Genomic DNA, 15,189 nt, shown 5'->3' on the forward strand with positions numbered 1-15,189 from the left:
AAAAAAACAACATTTAAGTTTTAAGGCTTGATCAGTGAATGATTTCAAGTGCTGAGGATTACAGTGGCAGAAACTCGCCTTCGGGGTGAGTCTGCAGATCTGCTTAATGCTACAGAGCCGAAGGACGTGCTGCTATCCGATCCGACGGCGGAGCGGAGGGAGCTGGCACGGGTCTCTTTTTTTTTTTTTTTAGAAGTACAGGAGGTCGGATATGGCGCCCATCAGGTGGGTCATCACCTGCACTCGGATCCACCAGTGCGGCTCCATGGGGTTGTACCGCGTGTAGGGGCGCTTGGACACGACGGCGTCGGTGATGTCGCCCAGAACGGGGCTCACGTCCTTCTGTCCGCTGTTGCAGTAGGAGCGCATCGAAGCCACGTGGCGGTCGAAGTGGGCTTTCCCGTAATCCTCCTTCGCGCCGGAGGGCGCCTCGCTCCACAGCTTGGTGGCCGTGGCGGCCACGACGTCGCGCGTCAGGATGCCGGTGGCCGCGATGAAGTTGCCCGGTTCGACGATGGACACTTTCACCCCCCAGGTCTTCATCTCGTAGCGGAGGCAGTCGGAAAAGGCTTCCACGCCATATTTGGACACGCAGTAGGGCGAGCGCAGGACGTTGCCCATCCTCCCGTACATGCTGGCCAGGTTCACGACACGGCCTGCGGTCAAGGGATACAACTTGGCTCAGGACTTTTTATTCTCTTATCCGGCCGCTGCTCTTCAGGATCTCTCTTAAAACGGCCGTTGTGTAAAACGGTCGAAAGGTGACAGAGTTGTTAATCCGGCACAAGTAACAGAATCATGTTAAATTAAAGGTCTTTGGTGCTGTTTGAAAGCCGTCAAGCTTCCAGGGTCCAGAGTTCAACCGTCTTTAGCAACCTTCTTAACGAGAACGTTTCCTGGACCTTTGCTTTGCTCGGCGAATATTTGAACTGCATCACTGTTTCTTGACGAGTCACTCATTATGAATTTATTAAAAGGGATGCAGCACGCGGCTGCTCTGCTGGAAAGAGTTTCTAAAACAACTATTTAAAATACATTAAGTCATAACTCAAATATGATATTTCTTTTTATTTACTACTTTGTCCCGTCTTACTTTTCATTTTTATATGATTTACTTTCGTCAAGATATTTTCGTATTACCGTCTCTTGCCTTTCTTGTTTACTTGTAACTGTGTTCAGGAGTTTTTCCTAAAAAAATATTCTCATTCACGTTAAACATTTCATTTCGCATTTCGGGGAAAAGCTTTGTAGCTCGTTTGTATTGTTAATATTTGTTGTTTGGCTGCATTCTTTTCTTTCAAACAGGAATCCTAACTGTGCTGATAATCCTTCACAGAGACTTGGGGGGGGGGGGGGGGGGGGACATGCAACTATGTTATCCGGGATGTTTTTTTTTTTTTTTTTTTTTTTCCCAAGAGCTTTACCTTTCGCCCTGCGGATTAACGGCAGAACAGCTTTGGTGACCCTGATGGTGCCCCACAGGTTGACCTCCGACACCTGTTTGTAGGTGTCCATGGAGGTAAATTCTACCTCTCCGAACGTTGACACGCCGGCGTTGTTCACCACAGCCCACAGACCTGAGGCAGCCACAGATGTGAAATGTGTGAATGAGAATTTTTTTTTTTTTTTTTTGTATTTAGACTGATTCATTTACCTCTTTCTGAGTCCTGCAGGTTGCCTTTGATGTACTCTACAGCCGTGTTCACCTGCTCCTCACTGCACACGTCCAGCTGGACCACCTTCATGCGGTCTGAATGAAACTCCTCGAGTTCCTTTGCACCCTCGCCGTCTTTATCCTGCAAGAGGCGATTGACACTGATATTATGCAAATGCCAAAAAAAAACAAAAAAAACATTTATGGGCAGGAAAGAGGCTGTTGTGCCTTCTTCACTAAGAAGGAAGGGGTTCAGGGACCGGGAGAGTTTGTCATCTGTGGAAATGAGCCCCCCACATCAGGACGCAGAACGCGGGCCCATCACAAAACAACACTGGCGCTGGCACTCTCCCATAATTTGATCCATACCTTCAGAAGACATCCAGCAAAGACGGTGAAGCCGAGCTTGTGCAGATGTTTGGCAAGGGCATGACCAAATCCACTGTCGCAGCCAGTAATGAGCACAGCTTTCCCTTTCACCTACAAAAAAAACCCAAGAAGGCTTATTAAGGTGAGACATAAAAAAAAAAATCACTACGTACGGCAGGATAAATCATCAACTGGGTGTCATTTAAATTACGAATACAAAAATTGCGCCACGATTTACAGTAATTCTTCTGTTGCTAATACTCATCGTGCGGTTACGCAATAACTGTGGCGTAATAAAGCAAAGTCAGGATGTGGCCGTTATGTTCGTATCCACTTCTCTGTGTTACGGGATCTCATGCACATTCATTTCCGTGCTGAAAATGAGCCCCCCCCCCACCACCACCATCACCACCATCACCATGCAACTTTACCTCCACCACTCCTCTGGGGATTCGTGGCGTCGCAACGTACAGCACAAAAGCTGCATAGAGCACAACGATGCACTCCGTCACGCTCGTCTCCGGTAACCCCAACAGCCTCATGGCTGCGTTGAGCAGCGCCGGCAGTCCGAAGCCGAGCAGCACCGTCAGAAACACGGAGAAAGACACCATGAGTGCCGCCCGGAACGTGGACAGCGGGGCCATCTTGGGGCGGAATGGTGTGTTTACTTTCCTGGCACAGCGGCGTGACTCATCAGCCGCCAGCGTGGGGTCACGGCACGCCCCCGGCCCCCCCTGCTTCACGTCCACTAACCCCCCCCCCCCCTCCCCCCCTCCATTCCCTGTCGGGAAATGGCTTTAGAATAATACGTTCTTCATGAGAAAGCACCTTCAAACTATGAGCGTATTTTCAGATCATTTAGGTGTGATTAAAAATGTTCTTTGTGATTCTTTTTTTTTTTTTCAAAGTCAATCGGACCGAGTTTGTTGTGGCCAACAAAGCGATTGAAGCGAAACCAGAAGTAGCCCGCAGGTAAATCCCCCCCCCCCCCACTGCTTCCAAAACGCTCTTCGATTTTGAAAGATGTTCCGGGTTTGAGCTGGACATCTAAAATGTCAGCCTCGCAAATGCCAAACGAATCACAAATTACAAGTGGAATCTTTTAACAATGTGTTGTATCTTTAAAAAGGTTGTTTTTATCATCTTTACAGTTAAATTTGTACTTAATCCAGGGTCCACATGACCACTGCAATGTATTTATATATGTAGTATACTGTGTCGTCAAAAATGTCATGTTTGACATTATAGTAAATATATATATATCCTCCCGTCCGGAGGATGAGTACAGGGCAGTAGTGGAGGACTTTGTGGAGTGGGCGGGAAGAAATCACCTGCTCCTGAACGTGGCCAAGACCAGAGAGATGGTGGTCGACTTCAGGAGGAAGACGACGGCTCCACAACCGCTGAGAGTTCTGGGAGAGGAGGTGGACATGGTGGAGGAGTACAAGTACCTGGGTGCGTCCATCGACAACAGACTGAACTGGAAGACCAACATCAACGCTGCCTGCAAGAAGGTGACGAGTCGACTCTTTTTCTTGAGGAAACTTCGATCCTTCAATGTGTGCAGCGAGATGTTGGAGATGTTCTACCAGTCTGTCGTGGCCAGTGCTTTGTACTTCTCTGTGGTCTGCTGGGGGAGCAGCGTTGGAGCCGGCGACACCAACAAACTTAACAAACTGGTGAAGAAGGCCGGCTCCATCGTCGGCTGCAATCTGGACAGCCTGGAAAAGGTGGTGGAGAGGAGGACGCTGAACAAACTGTTATCCATCTTGGATAATCCTGACCACCCTCTCCACCACCTGCTGCAGGGACAGCGGAGCACTTTCTCCAAAAGACTCCTCCAGCGCCGCTGTCACAAGGACAGATACAGGAGATCATTCCTGCCGACCGCAATAAGACTACAACAACTCACCTCTGGCAAAATAATACTGTTGACTGTGTTTCTTGGTTGTTTGTATATAATATATATAGATATATATACTGTGCATTTTATATTTATATTTTATATTTTAACTTCTATTTTATTGCTTTTCTATTGTTCTATTATTATCTTGTTGCTTCTGTATGCTGCTGTAGTGAAAAAATGTCCCCTCGGGGATTAATAAAGTAACTACCTAACCTATATATATATTTATCTATATATATTTATCTATATATATATTTATCTATATATATTTTAACAATATAATATTATTTTATACATATATAAAATAATATTATATGAAAAAAAAGTCAGCATTGCATGTTCTCTACCATAGGAAAAAAAAAAAAAGCTATACTATAGCATGTCGTCCAAAATATCAAAAGAAAGTCATACTTTGAACATGTTAGTTTGACTTTTTTTTAATCACATTTTGGACAACATGACTTTTTTGTAAAAAAGTGATAAAAAAAAAAAGTCATCTAAAATGTGAAAAATAAGTCACAAGTCCAAAAATGTCAAAAACGGTCCCCACGGTGAAGAGCTTCTGGATAAAACATGCCTTTAAATTATGAGCATCCAATTGTACACAAAATATAAACGGTCAGTTCAAACAAGAACACAAAGACATGGAAGAAAAAAAAACCACCGTAGCAAATGCAAAACTTTTAATGATTCCAGATGAAAGATTTTGTGGTACAGCCAAACATCCTGGTCAAGTAAATTGGATTAAAATCAAAAACCAAATCGCCTGGAGAAAAGCTGCTGGTCAACAACTGACAGGATGAAGGCAGTAGAGAGAGCACGACGCTAAGGCACTAAGGATCGAGTCTACATGTATGGCTACATGACCGTATCATGGCCTTTAGAAGTGCTGTAAACATTTTTTTTTTTCTATCTTGGACAGAGACTGTTCCAATTTAAACAAAAAGGTAAATTAACTTTGAGAAAAGACAACATTAAGAAGGCTGCTAGATGACGGCGTAATAAATTTTTTTTTTTTTTTAAATCAATCATGTCACTGATACAAAAAGGCCCAGTTGTGTTGCCGTCTCCTTTTTACAATGAGCAAGGACATGAAAAAAAAACACGTCGCAAACATTTTAATATGTAGCCTCAATTTGCCGATTTTCTTTACAGTGTAGCAGAACAAGATAACCCGCGGCAGAAGAAACTGAATAGTGAAAAGCCTGCGTAGACAGTTAAAGCCGTTCATTTGACTTTTTCCTTTTCCCATTTTGAAACTGCGCGGTCTTTGGAGTACAGGGGGGGGGGGGGGGCTGGTGCCGGTGGAGGGAGAGACGAGAAGAAAGGAAAACCTTTTTTTATTTTATTTTTTTTTTTTTACAGTTTGTTAGACTGCAAGTGCTCTTTTGATATCCCAAATTATTCCTACATTATTTGAGAAAAGTATCAAGCTTCCTCTTGATGTTGTCAAACGAGTCCACGCCCATGTAGTCCGCCTGGCCTTGCTCCCATTTCTGCTTCCGCTCCTCCGAGGACATGAGGGGCAGGAGTTCCTGTGCATGCGAGGGCGTACTCTCGCCCTGGATGAAAAACACAACGCAATCACGGGAGAAGAAAAAAACAACAACAACAACAACAACAACAGCAACAAAAAAACGGAAAAACGCCGACTTTACACTTATTTCTAGTTGAACTCTCCATACGTAGCCTTTTCCACATTAACGGCCACAGACAAACACACACGGAAGCTCTGATTTTAGAGGGGAGTATTAATAGCAAATAACCAGGTGACGACAAATTGTTATTCAACTGTTAATCTAGAAAAATAAAATAAAATCTTCCTTTCCGTACCTGTTCACTTTCAAAAGTGACCGTGTCACCGTACTGGAACGTTACGAGATGAATAGGAAGATAGAAAAGAGGTTTTAACATTTCCGGTTACGAGGTGCACGTCAAATTCTTCAACCCGCCGTATTTCCAAACACATTTTACTGCATTAACAAATCGCAACACCCGCACGTCATTAGGTTTTGTAGAGCCTGACGATCAGGACGCCACGGCCAGCATGTCGATGGTCCAAAAAAAAAAAAGTCGGAAGCTGCAAGTAGTCGGTTGGGTCACGTTAAGGTCTTCGATCGACTCAACGCGTTTCCTTCGGCTCGAGTACTCCAATTCTATTCTTTTTTTTGCAAGCTGAATGCAATTTGATGCAATGAATGCAATGCTGCAAGGTCGTATTATAAACAACAACAAAAAGGGAAAATCCAGCAGACAGCACCCGTTTGAAACGTTTATAAATCTGCAACTCCGCTCGCGATCGAGTTGGGGACGGTCTTATTGAGACAGTAAATGCGGGATCAGCGGAAACCCCAATTCATTTCATGTTCACTCACCTCCACGCATCCGGAGTGGAAAGGCTGGTCTCCGTACTGCTCCTGCAGCATGGGCACCACGGCGCTGGAGTACAGGCTCCACCAGTCCAGGAGGAAGGCGGGGTGCGTGGTGGCGTCCTCCACGCTCCCCGAAATCCGTCTGGCTTTGGGGTCAAATGTGTAACTCCAAGGCTTGGTCTTCCCCAGGAAATGGACCACTTTGGCATTTCCACCATATCTGAAATGAAGTAATATATTAAAATAAGGATTAGAATCTACACACATTTTTTTTTTTTATATATATATATATATATATATATATATATATTTTAAATGCTTTGTTAGATTTTGTGAATTATTTTTCTCAAACTGTAGATAAATATGGTAAGAGATGGTAATTCAGAAAATCAAAGTAGTAAAAAAAAAAACCAATAACATTCTACTACAGTAGTTTTTAGGATCATAAAACGGTCTCACATTTAAAAGCTGTGTATTTGAGCATTCAAGCTTCTTTTTTACGTTTTAGGTCAATAATGCGATTTTCATATTTTTCGAAAACTTGACTTAACGGTCTGTTTGCAATGCAACCCTCTTTTAAACGTGTGCTTTTGTTTGAAATTCTGATTAAAAGTATCTCGCACGTTAGATTGGGTTCCATTAAAACGATTAACAATCGCAGCGAGTGACAAGCAAGAGAAGTGTGAGAACTAAACCGATTATGTTTATGTCCATTTTATAACTATAATATTACATCATTGCAGGTTTGGGGAGGTTTTAAAAAAAAAAAAAAAAAAAAAAAAAAAAAAAAAGAAGTTGTCTTTGTGTGGATGAAATAAAATTCCTGAATAAGTAATAATAACGTTCTGTGAAGTTTGAATCGGAACAATGTTGCTTCACCTCTGACAGATCCAGGTGTCTTCTTAGCGTTGGCAAAGTGCCACGAGTACACAAATAAACCTGAATCTGGCCCAGCGGGATTTGTTTGGTTGCGTTTGCCAGACCTCCAGGCACGGCTGCTGACAAGCAGCAACAACTAAAGGCACATTTATCCCTGGTGTCATCCCCCAGTTGGATGTTAGGAAATACCAAACCTAAGAACTTGTTGATGAGCTTCGTTCTTTGAGGGAAGAGGTGTAGACGCGGAGGTGCTGTTGGAACGGGAGGGTGGAGGGTGGAGGTGGTGGGAGGGGGGAGGGGGGGGGGGGGGGGCTTAAGACACATTACACAATGACCAGTCCTGGAGGCGAACATAAAAAAAAAAAAAAAAAAAAAAAAAAAAGGTCTTTAAATAAAGCAACTCTATTTCAGGATTCAGTATCAGCTGTTGGGAGCTCAGGGTGGATATCCAACCCAAGAGGCTGGGGATGGGTGGGGTGGGGGTGGGGGGTGGGAGCGGGGGACGCTCCGGCTCAGCTGCTGGGAGTATCACCGCTCGTCTCGCTCGTAACCCGAAGTCATGTCACGATGTAGCTACACCGTCATGTGATCAGGTGTCTACTTGCGTCTTGGCCGGGCATCCAGAGCACAAGATTCGCACGCCGTCCAGACCGAATACGACCGTCTCGCGGAAGCACGTGTTAAAACGCGACTTGTAAAACTGCGAGCGCTTTCACACGTTTCGGAACGACGGCGTCAATGTCGGCGTCTCCCGCGGCCGAACGCTTACTGCTTGAACGCTGGAAGGTAGGTGTAGATGGCTATGCTGCTCAGGTTGTAAATGAATGGGAGGTGTTTTGATATGTCAGCCGTCGCCCAGTCGCTGAAGTACCCATTCAAAACTCCTTGGTCTCCTCCTGCGACAGAAAAGAAAAAAAGAAGAATCAACATTCGGTCGTGACTTCATAATTACGTAAAGAAAGAAAAGAGAAGCCGCTTTTGACGGGACATTACAAACGTACCGTACAAGAAATCTGACGCGATTCGAGTCTGAACCCGGTTCAAGTGGATTCATTTAAAAACATCTCCGCGCGGAACATGCAAATAATTAAAATATACATTCCTTCTTTCGCCGATCCGCGCGGGGTTATTTGAAATACGTTAATCTGATTCGCTCGAGGCTGCGGGCGGCGGTTCGCCTCGCTCGGGCTTTGTGAAACCACAACCGTGAGAAGTGTGCGGCGTTGCTTTGCGGTGAGCGCTGTAGCTGCACTGAAGATTAAATGCAGAACATTCCAGTCCCAACGCTGTGGACACCCTACTCTTCAGTGATGTCAAAAATGTCAAAGATCAGTGTGTTGCAGAAAGGCTAAGGGATTTATATATACATACATATATATATATACACACACACACACACACACACACACACACACACATCAGTGTGGAGTTTTTCAACTGTCGAGACCGACTTGCCAGCTGTTTGTTCACCAACCTCAAACACTGCGCAGTTCAAATTCAACTTCTGCTTGGCAACAGCAGAAGCATTTGAATAGGCTGCCTGTTAAACAGACAGTTAATGCTAATTTGATTGCTCCATTTTAAACACTCGCATGCTTCATGTTACTGCCAATCAATGGGGCGAAATTAAATTCCTCACCTCAAACTGTAATAAAGGTCTGGCGAACAACACTTTGCGTCTCTTCCACACCAAGGCGTTATGGAAACATAAAGAACTTGCTCCTTGTACTTTATCGACGTCGACCATTTAACGGATTGGATTTCTTTCACTGGTTTGAGAGAAGTTTATTTGTGAATAAAGATTTTTTTTTTTTATATTTTTCAGTGCAAAATATTATTATTATAAAAAAAAAAAAAAAAAAAAAAAAAGAAGTAATCAAGTTTTCATTTTGGTATCAGCACAGAAACGCAGGTCTTTCATCTGCTCCAATGCCAAAACATTTCAAACGACAACGAGCTCTATTCGCGAGCGCTCAGCTTTAAATAACAAAACGAGACAAGCGTTGAAGAAGTTTCGTCTCTCCCTCTCTCTCTCTCTCTCGCTGGTGATGTGAATCAACGTTGCCCTCCGGGTTGACGCTCGTTTCGGAGTTTGCGAGTTTGCACTCGAGCTGCCTCCGGTCCGCGGCGAGGGCCGAGCCGCCGCCGCCGCTCGCCGCTCGCCCTTCGCTCGCCCTTCGCTCGCCCTTCGCTCGCCCTTCGCTCAGTCGGAACTGGAGCAGCCCTTCTCCGCGGCGGTGACTTGCACCAAACTCCAGACAGTTTGGGGGCGGAGGGCCACCTTTTGATGTCATGTAGGTACAACCACACTTTAGTTTACAACCGCATCTAAATTGAGCCTTATCAAAACTCCCCCCCCCCCCTCTCCTCCCACTCATAGAACGCCTCCTGTGTTTCACGGTCGGGTCTTGTCAGTCCGCAGACAGAACAAACAAAAAAACATAACCGGCCCATTGACGACCGAAGCCGAGCTGCTTCACCCACCGGTCACCGAGTGATTGAACCGACGCGGGAGGAGGCGCTCGGGACGTCAGTGGAACTTTTTTTTTTTTTTAACACGGAGCGCCTAAAAAGATCGGGACCGTAAAAGTTTCTCAGACCGCAGGCTGCCGCAGTTTAAAATAACACACATAGCCGCCGTTTGTCCGAACCCACGGGCTCCGCTGGGGATTTCCAAAACTCAATATGGGACTGAATATCTTCATTTTGAGGGGATGAGCGGGCCGCGGCGAGAATGTGCATCCAGCCCTGCCAGTTTGTTTTGGCAGCGGACAACACTGGAGCCCACAGATGCGGAGATAGAGCCTCCGGGTTCAACCGCTTTTCAATATATCGTCCGTGTCCGCAGCGAGAGGCGGGGTGCCGCGTGCTCGGGGCGGGGCGTGTCGCGTGTGCCACGAAAGGAGAGCGGAACCGAAATGCCGAAAGGTCAAGGCAGCTTCGACTCCCGCTCCGGCGCACGTGAAAAGACCGCCCGCGGCTATAAATAAAGACAGCTTTTACCCATTAGCGTGCCATCGGGCAAACAAGACCATGACACGCCATTAAACTGCCGGATATAAAAAAAAAAAAAAAACTAAAAAAAAACCAACAACAACATAACCAAAATGACACTGAGGAATTAATGAGTTTTAATTGAGACATTTTAGACCATTATGTCCTCTGGATTGGGTCGTGTTTGCGATGTGCAAACTTGTTGCCAACGAACACTTGAGTCAGCACTTGAACGCATTGGCCCACGGTAAGCAAATGAATTGGTTTCTCCATTGAAGTCTCCCCGACGGAATCTCTTTCACGCCATCACGAGGGAAATAAAGACATAACCAAACATAACCAAATGAAAGAAATTGCTTTGTTTAATGATTTGTAAACTAAAAGTAGAGAAGATTCACAACTATAAATGAAGGTGAGCGGAAGCAGGATCCTGCCGGCGGAGGCTTCTCAGTACAATAAATACCTCTAACTCACCATAGTATTGTAGTTCTTAGCGATTCAATGTTTAGGTGAGGTGATGTAATTGCATATTTCAGCTGGTCCAAATGTTATTCGCAGCGTGAATACGTGTTTTTAATGGGAAGGGCTGAGTCAAGCGTTGGGATTTCAGCTGTTCTGTCACGAAAACAAAATTAAAACTGTCTTTTTTTTTGGGGGGGGGAGCGCGAAGGAGGTGAACCGCAGCACCCCACTAGCGTGTACCATCGATTTTTTTTTTTTTTTTTTTTTTTTTTTTAGCCACCGATTTGAGAAGCGCTGTTCACCAAAACTGACACGGAGCCAAAACTAGGGCCACAATTCAGTTACAGTGCACTTCACAGAAGAACTGCTGAATGTCAACCGGTGCTCCGTGCAAAACAGGGCCTCTCAAATTTAACCTCCGCCCCACCGAGCCCCTGAGAATAACTCGGCAAGGGCGAGTCTCTGACAGGAGGGCCTTGTGTCCGGTCTCTGGGCTTGATAAATGCCGTACTTAAGAGCGAAAGGTAAACAAGCTCAGTTTTAACATCACGTTACCAAGAACTTTATGTTACTCAAGTGAGCTCAGAGCTTTTATATTTGTGTATGACTGGAGGAGGGGGGGGGGGGGGATTCTAGCGATATTAAATCATTGGCAATAAAGTGCGTGTAAAATTGCGTTTTGAGGGAAACGAATATTATTTTAATCCAATGCCAACATGCTGAAATGGGTTCAAAGGATAAACGGAAGCGGACATATTGAGCCGAAGGAATGGTTTGAACCTTCGAGTTCTGGTGATCTTAGCGTAGAAACCTGGAAAATGGTGGCAAAAAGCTAACTTAGCTCTGCCCTGAGGTAAAAAGAAATCCATCTAGCAGCCTCCCCCAAATCTCACGAAATGAATAAGTTACATTTCTAAATATTAGGGGATATGGATGTGGGTTTTGCAATACACCGGCATTGATCTTTTCATGAAACTTTCTGCGGGAAGGCAAATGAAGGCTTTTCTGAAAATGCTGAATCGGTCCGTTATATAAACTAAGGCAGACGACAATACGTTTGAACAATGATTTGAGTATTTTCGATTGATGGTCAAGTCTATTCGGTGTCTTTAAAATGATTCATTTTGTCCGAACAGCAGTCCAAACCCTCAGATATTTCATTGTCAATGAGTAAACAGAAAAGCAGCACGCGTGTTATTTGAAAAGCTGTAATTTTGTTTGATAAATGACTTAAAATGATTCCTCTACTTGATCAATCTAGGAGACATTTGATTAAAAAAAACAAATAATAATAATAATAATAATTTGGAAAAAGACAAATGTATCTCTCTGCTTACCGTCAAAGCTGCCGTGTTCTGTACAGTACTGAAGCAGTTTGCCATAAGTCTCCGTAGAAGGACAAAAAACAAACACGCCGGAGTTGAAGCAGTCGGGCCAGCCGGGGTCGGGAGCGGCCGACAGCTCCTCTCTGTCAAACAGCTCATCTATATTTGAAAGCACCTGGGATGCGGACCCAGACGAGCACAGACGGACAAACGCGTTCATGAACAGCAATAATGTTCTGCATCTTGAAGTGCATTGTGCTAAAGGACAAAAAAAACAAACAAACAAACAAACAAAAAAAATCTCACCAGAGTGTCTGCATCCATGAAAACGCATTTGGAGTAATGCGTGAGGGTCCAGCAGTGGAGTTTGGTGAAGGTGACGCCCAGGTCAGGCCTCTTCATCATGGCCAGGTGTGCCGCGTCGCCGCTGTCCAGCACGTCCACCACCCTCACCTCGTCGTAGATCCTCTTCAGCACGGACCTGACGATTCGCAACACGTGAATTAAACCACCCCATCAACCATCCAGGTGGGAAAACAAGAGCAGACAGGCACGCCAGTAAGGCGTGGCTCAAGAAATCTTGTGCTGTTGGTTTCTTACTGGCAAGGCTCCGACACGTGTGGACCGATGAGGGCCGCCAGCTTCTTGGATGTACTGTGGTTACGGAGGGATTTGCCCAAAACCATGGCGCCCCGAGCATAACTGTCATTAGTAGCCAACGTCACGAAGGCCTGATCTGTAAAGAAAAAGAAAAAAAACAAAAACAATTAAATTTGATCAGCTTTAAGGACGATCAGACGAATCATGAGTGTTCTCTGCACATCTGGCTACTGCAGAGGCCAAAAAAAAAAAAAAAAATCTACAGGAAAGAACTTGATATAAAAATACTTAAATGAAATATGTTTGAAGCTGGACAACTGCATTCAAGTTAAAAAAAAAAAACATTCTACTTTGATTAGTTGCAGTCAGTGCGTCAGCACAATATGTACTATAAATCAAGCCCTGACAATATTAAGTACAAACCTCCCAGGTCCGGTTGAGTTAAAGAACCGGTTGTGGTTTTTATTCAAAACACAAAAAGGACTCGAAATGCTAAGTATTGCAGAGGAGACTTTTTTTTTTTTTTTTTTTTTTTTTGTGCAGTTAAAAATGTAGTTTACCATTGACATTTCAAATAGTTGAAAAATGTTCTACTATTTTACTCCGTCTTGACATCTCTTCATTCATGTTTGGACAGTTTATCTGCAGCAATACGAGACATACACCGGCAACACCATTAGAATAAGTGATACAGAAACAGCTTCTTTTTTTGCTCCTTTTTTTTTTAACCCACTTTTAGGTAAAAAAAAACAAAAAACTTTCATTTCAAATGCTTAAAAATGAGCAATACGATCCACCCCTCGGTGGACGACTTCTCACTTGTGTTGAAGAATAATAAGACTTCGGTACCCAGTAAAATATTGAATGCCTCGTTAAGGTGAATTTTATTTGCAGTGCGACGCCCGCTGTGTACCACCACCTTGGACTGCGGGAAGGAAAATCGGTGAGCTACCTTCCAAGTCATGTTTTAGAACAATGACTCGCCTGTGAGAGCGCACATTTACTGGGATGATGAAACCGGCATGGCAGCTGGGATGGTTGTGTGAATGTAGCATGTGGGCCAACATGAATCCCAATTGGATTGCACGTAACACTCCCCCCCCCCCCCCTTCAGTAAAATGTAGTGCCACCTACTTTGATAATCAATGAATTGATCGAAGTCAATTTTTAAATGAAAAAAAAAAAAATACTCAACTTCTTTGATTCCAGCTTATTAAATGCGAATATTCTTTTCTTTCATCCTTCATGATAATAAACTGAATATCTTTCGGTCGTACAATGTTGGTTACAACAAAAGCAAGACATTTTAGGCTGCACATTAGGTTTTTGGGAAACGCGCCGGTCGACACTGTTCCCTGTTTTCGGACATATTAAAAAGACCAAACAGCTAAACAATCATTAGTTGCTGAGCCCTCGTGAAATGTTAATTGCCTCGGAGGTTCTACAATTTTCGGGCCAGCCGGAGAACAATGGTTCCCATTACCAGGGCATGCCAGGAAAAAGTTGGTTCTGTGTCACTGCCTCTGCACCCACACACCCCCACCCCCACCCCACCCCACCCCACCCCATTTTCAATTGGTTGAAGCAGAGCTGTAGTTTTAATGCATATAACCTCACACATGATTAACAAAGTCCAGGACAGATGGAAATTAGCTCGATCACAGTCCATGTTTTATAGAATTCACAGTCCGGGCTCCACAACGTCTTCCACTCCAGACTGAGGGGACAGTTTCCAGTAAGCTTATACCCCACGTGAGAGTGGAGTTATGAGGCATCTAGTCATACAATAGCCAAGTGGTTGTTAAACCGGAGGTCCGAGGACCTGAAAGGAGTTAATAACAAAATAATACGAAAGAAAAAAAAAAAAAAAAAAAAAGATACCCTGAGAAGTTGTTAAAAAGAGTGTCTGATCTCTTTTGACATGAAAGAACTAAATGTTCCACGTCTCGCCGGACACGACTTTCTACACTTGAATGTCTACACAATAAACGGAGAGGATCGTGCAAGTTACAGAGAGGTACAGCTACACTCGTCATGTATGTCACAGTCTCAGCCGGTCACTGTGATAAGACAGGGAAAAAAAACAAAAAAAAACAACAACAACACACGAGTTAGTCGCTTAAACAGGAAAACTTAAGGAGTCTGGCAGGATGCTGCTCCACAAACAGAATAACCCAGCAACACACCGACTTTTTTTTTTATTTATTTTTTTTAGTTGCAACATGATAACAGACTGCTAATTTCACATTATTAGCAAAGTTCGCGAGACTTTCTACTTAAAAAAAAAAAAAAAAAAACACGTTTTCGGGTGACGATAGAAAACAAAGTTGCGCCGTCGCCGTTTGAGGCGGTAACGTGTTTACGTACCTGCCATGGTTGACGGATAAGTCGAAGCTACTTCGTAGCCCGGACTTGAAGACGGCGAGCTTTGCGTGGAGGAAAAAGACTGACTGAATTTTACAGAGGTGGATTTATACCACCGAGACAGGAGCCAGGCGCTGCGTCACGTGACGGGTCTCTTCACACGCGCACAGACACACACCCACCTGCGCCCAACGCGAGCCTCCAACGCGCACGCACGCACACACACACACACACACACAAAGAAGTACAGGGAGTACTACTATT

At 44.4% G+C, this 15,189-nt stretch overlaps 2 protein-coding genes across 4 annotated transcripts; both read right to left on the reverse strand.

The window, feature by feature from the left end:
- Positions 1-6: 6 nt before the first annotated feature.
- bdh1 (3-hydroxybutyrate dehydrogenase, type 1) lies at positions 7-2,687 on the reverse strand. Of its 2 annotated transcripts, XM_069159449.1 has the most exons (5): positions 2,455-2,687; positions 2,024-2,134; positions 1,655-1,796; positions 1,425-1,577; positions 7-656 (listed from the first exon to the last, which is right to left on the reverse strand). In XM_069159449.1, the coding sequence occupies exons 1-5, from the start codon at positions 2,665-2,667 to the stop codon at positions 190-192; spliced, it is 1,086 nt and encodes a 361-aa protein (XP_069015550.1). In that variant the 5' UTR covers positions 2,668-2,687; the 3' UTR covers positions 7-189. The 2 variants fall into 2 exon arrangements, with proteins under 2 accessions (XP_069015550.1, XP_069015551.1); XM_069159450.1 differs by lacking the exon at positions 1,425-1,577.
- Positions 2,688-4,597: 1,910 nt separating this feature from the next.
- Positions 4,598-15,075, reverse strand: gyg1b (glycogenin 1b). Of its 2 annotated transcripts, XM_069159451.1 has the most exons (8): positions 14,929-15,075; positions 12,562-12,697; positions 12,268-12,442; positions 11,974-12,136; positions 7,950-8,076; positions 6,305-6,521; positions 5,763-5,795; positions 4,598-5,491 (listed from the first exon to the last, which is right to left on the reverse strand). In XM_069159451.1, the coding sequence occupies exons 1-8, from the start codon at positions 14,933-14,935 to the stop codon at positions 5,342-5,344; spliced, it is 1,008 nt and encodes a 335-aa protein (XP_069015552.1). In that variant the 5' UTR covers positions 14,936-15,075; the 3' UTR covers positions 4,598-5,341. The 2 variants fall into 2 exon arrangements, with proteins under 2 accessions (XP_069015552.1, XP_069015554.1); XM_069159453.1 differs by lacking the exon at positions 5,763-5,795 and having other exon boundaries at positions 14,929-15,071.
- Between the last annotated feature and the right edge of the window lie 114 nt (positions 15,076-15,189).

This window comes from Embiotoca jacksoni, unplaced genomic scaffold, assembly GCF_022577435.1.
Source record: "Embiotoca jacksoni isolate LCO1_2020_lvr unplaced genomic scaffold, fEmbJac1.0.p SCAF_25, whole genome shotgun sequence".
In the NCBI taxonomy this organism is placed as follows: Eukaryota; Metazoa; Chordata; class Actinopteri; family Embiotocidae; genus Embiotoca; species Embiotoca jacksoni.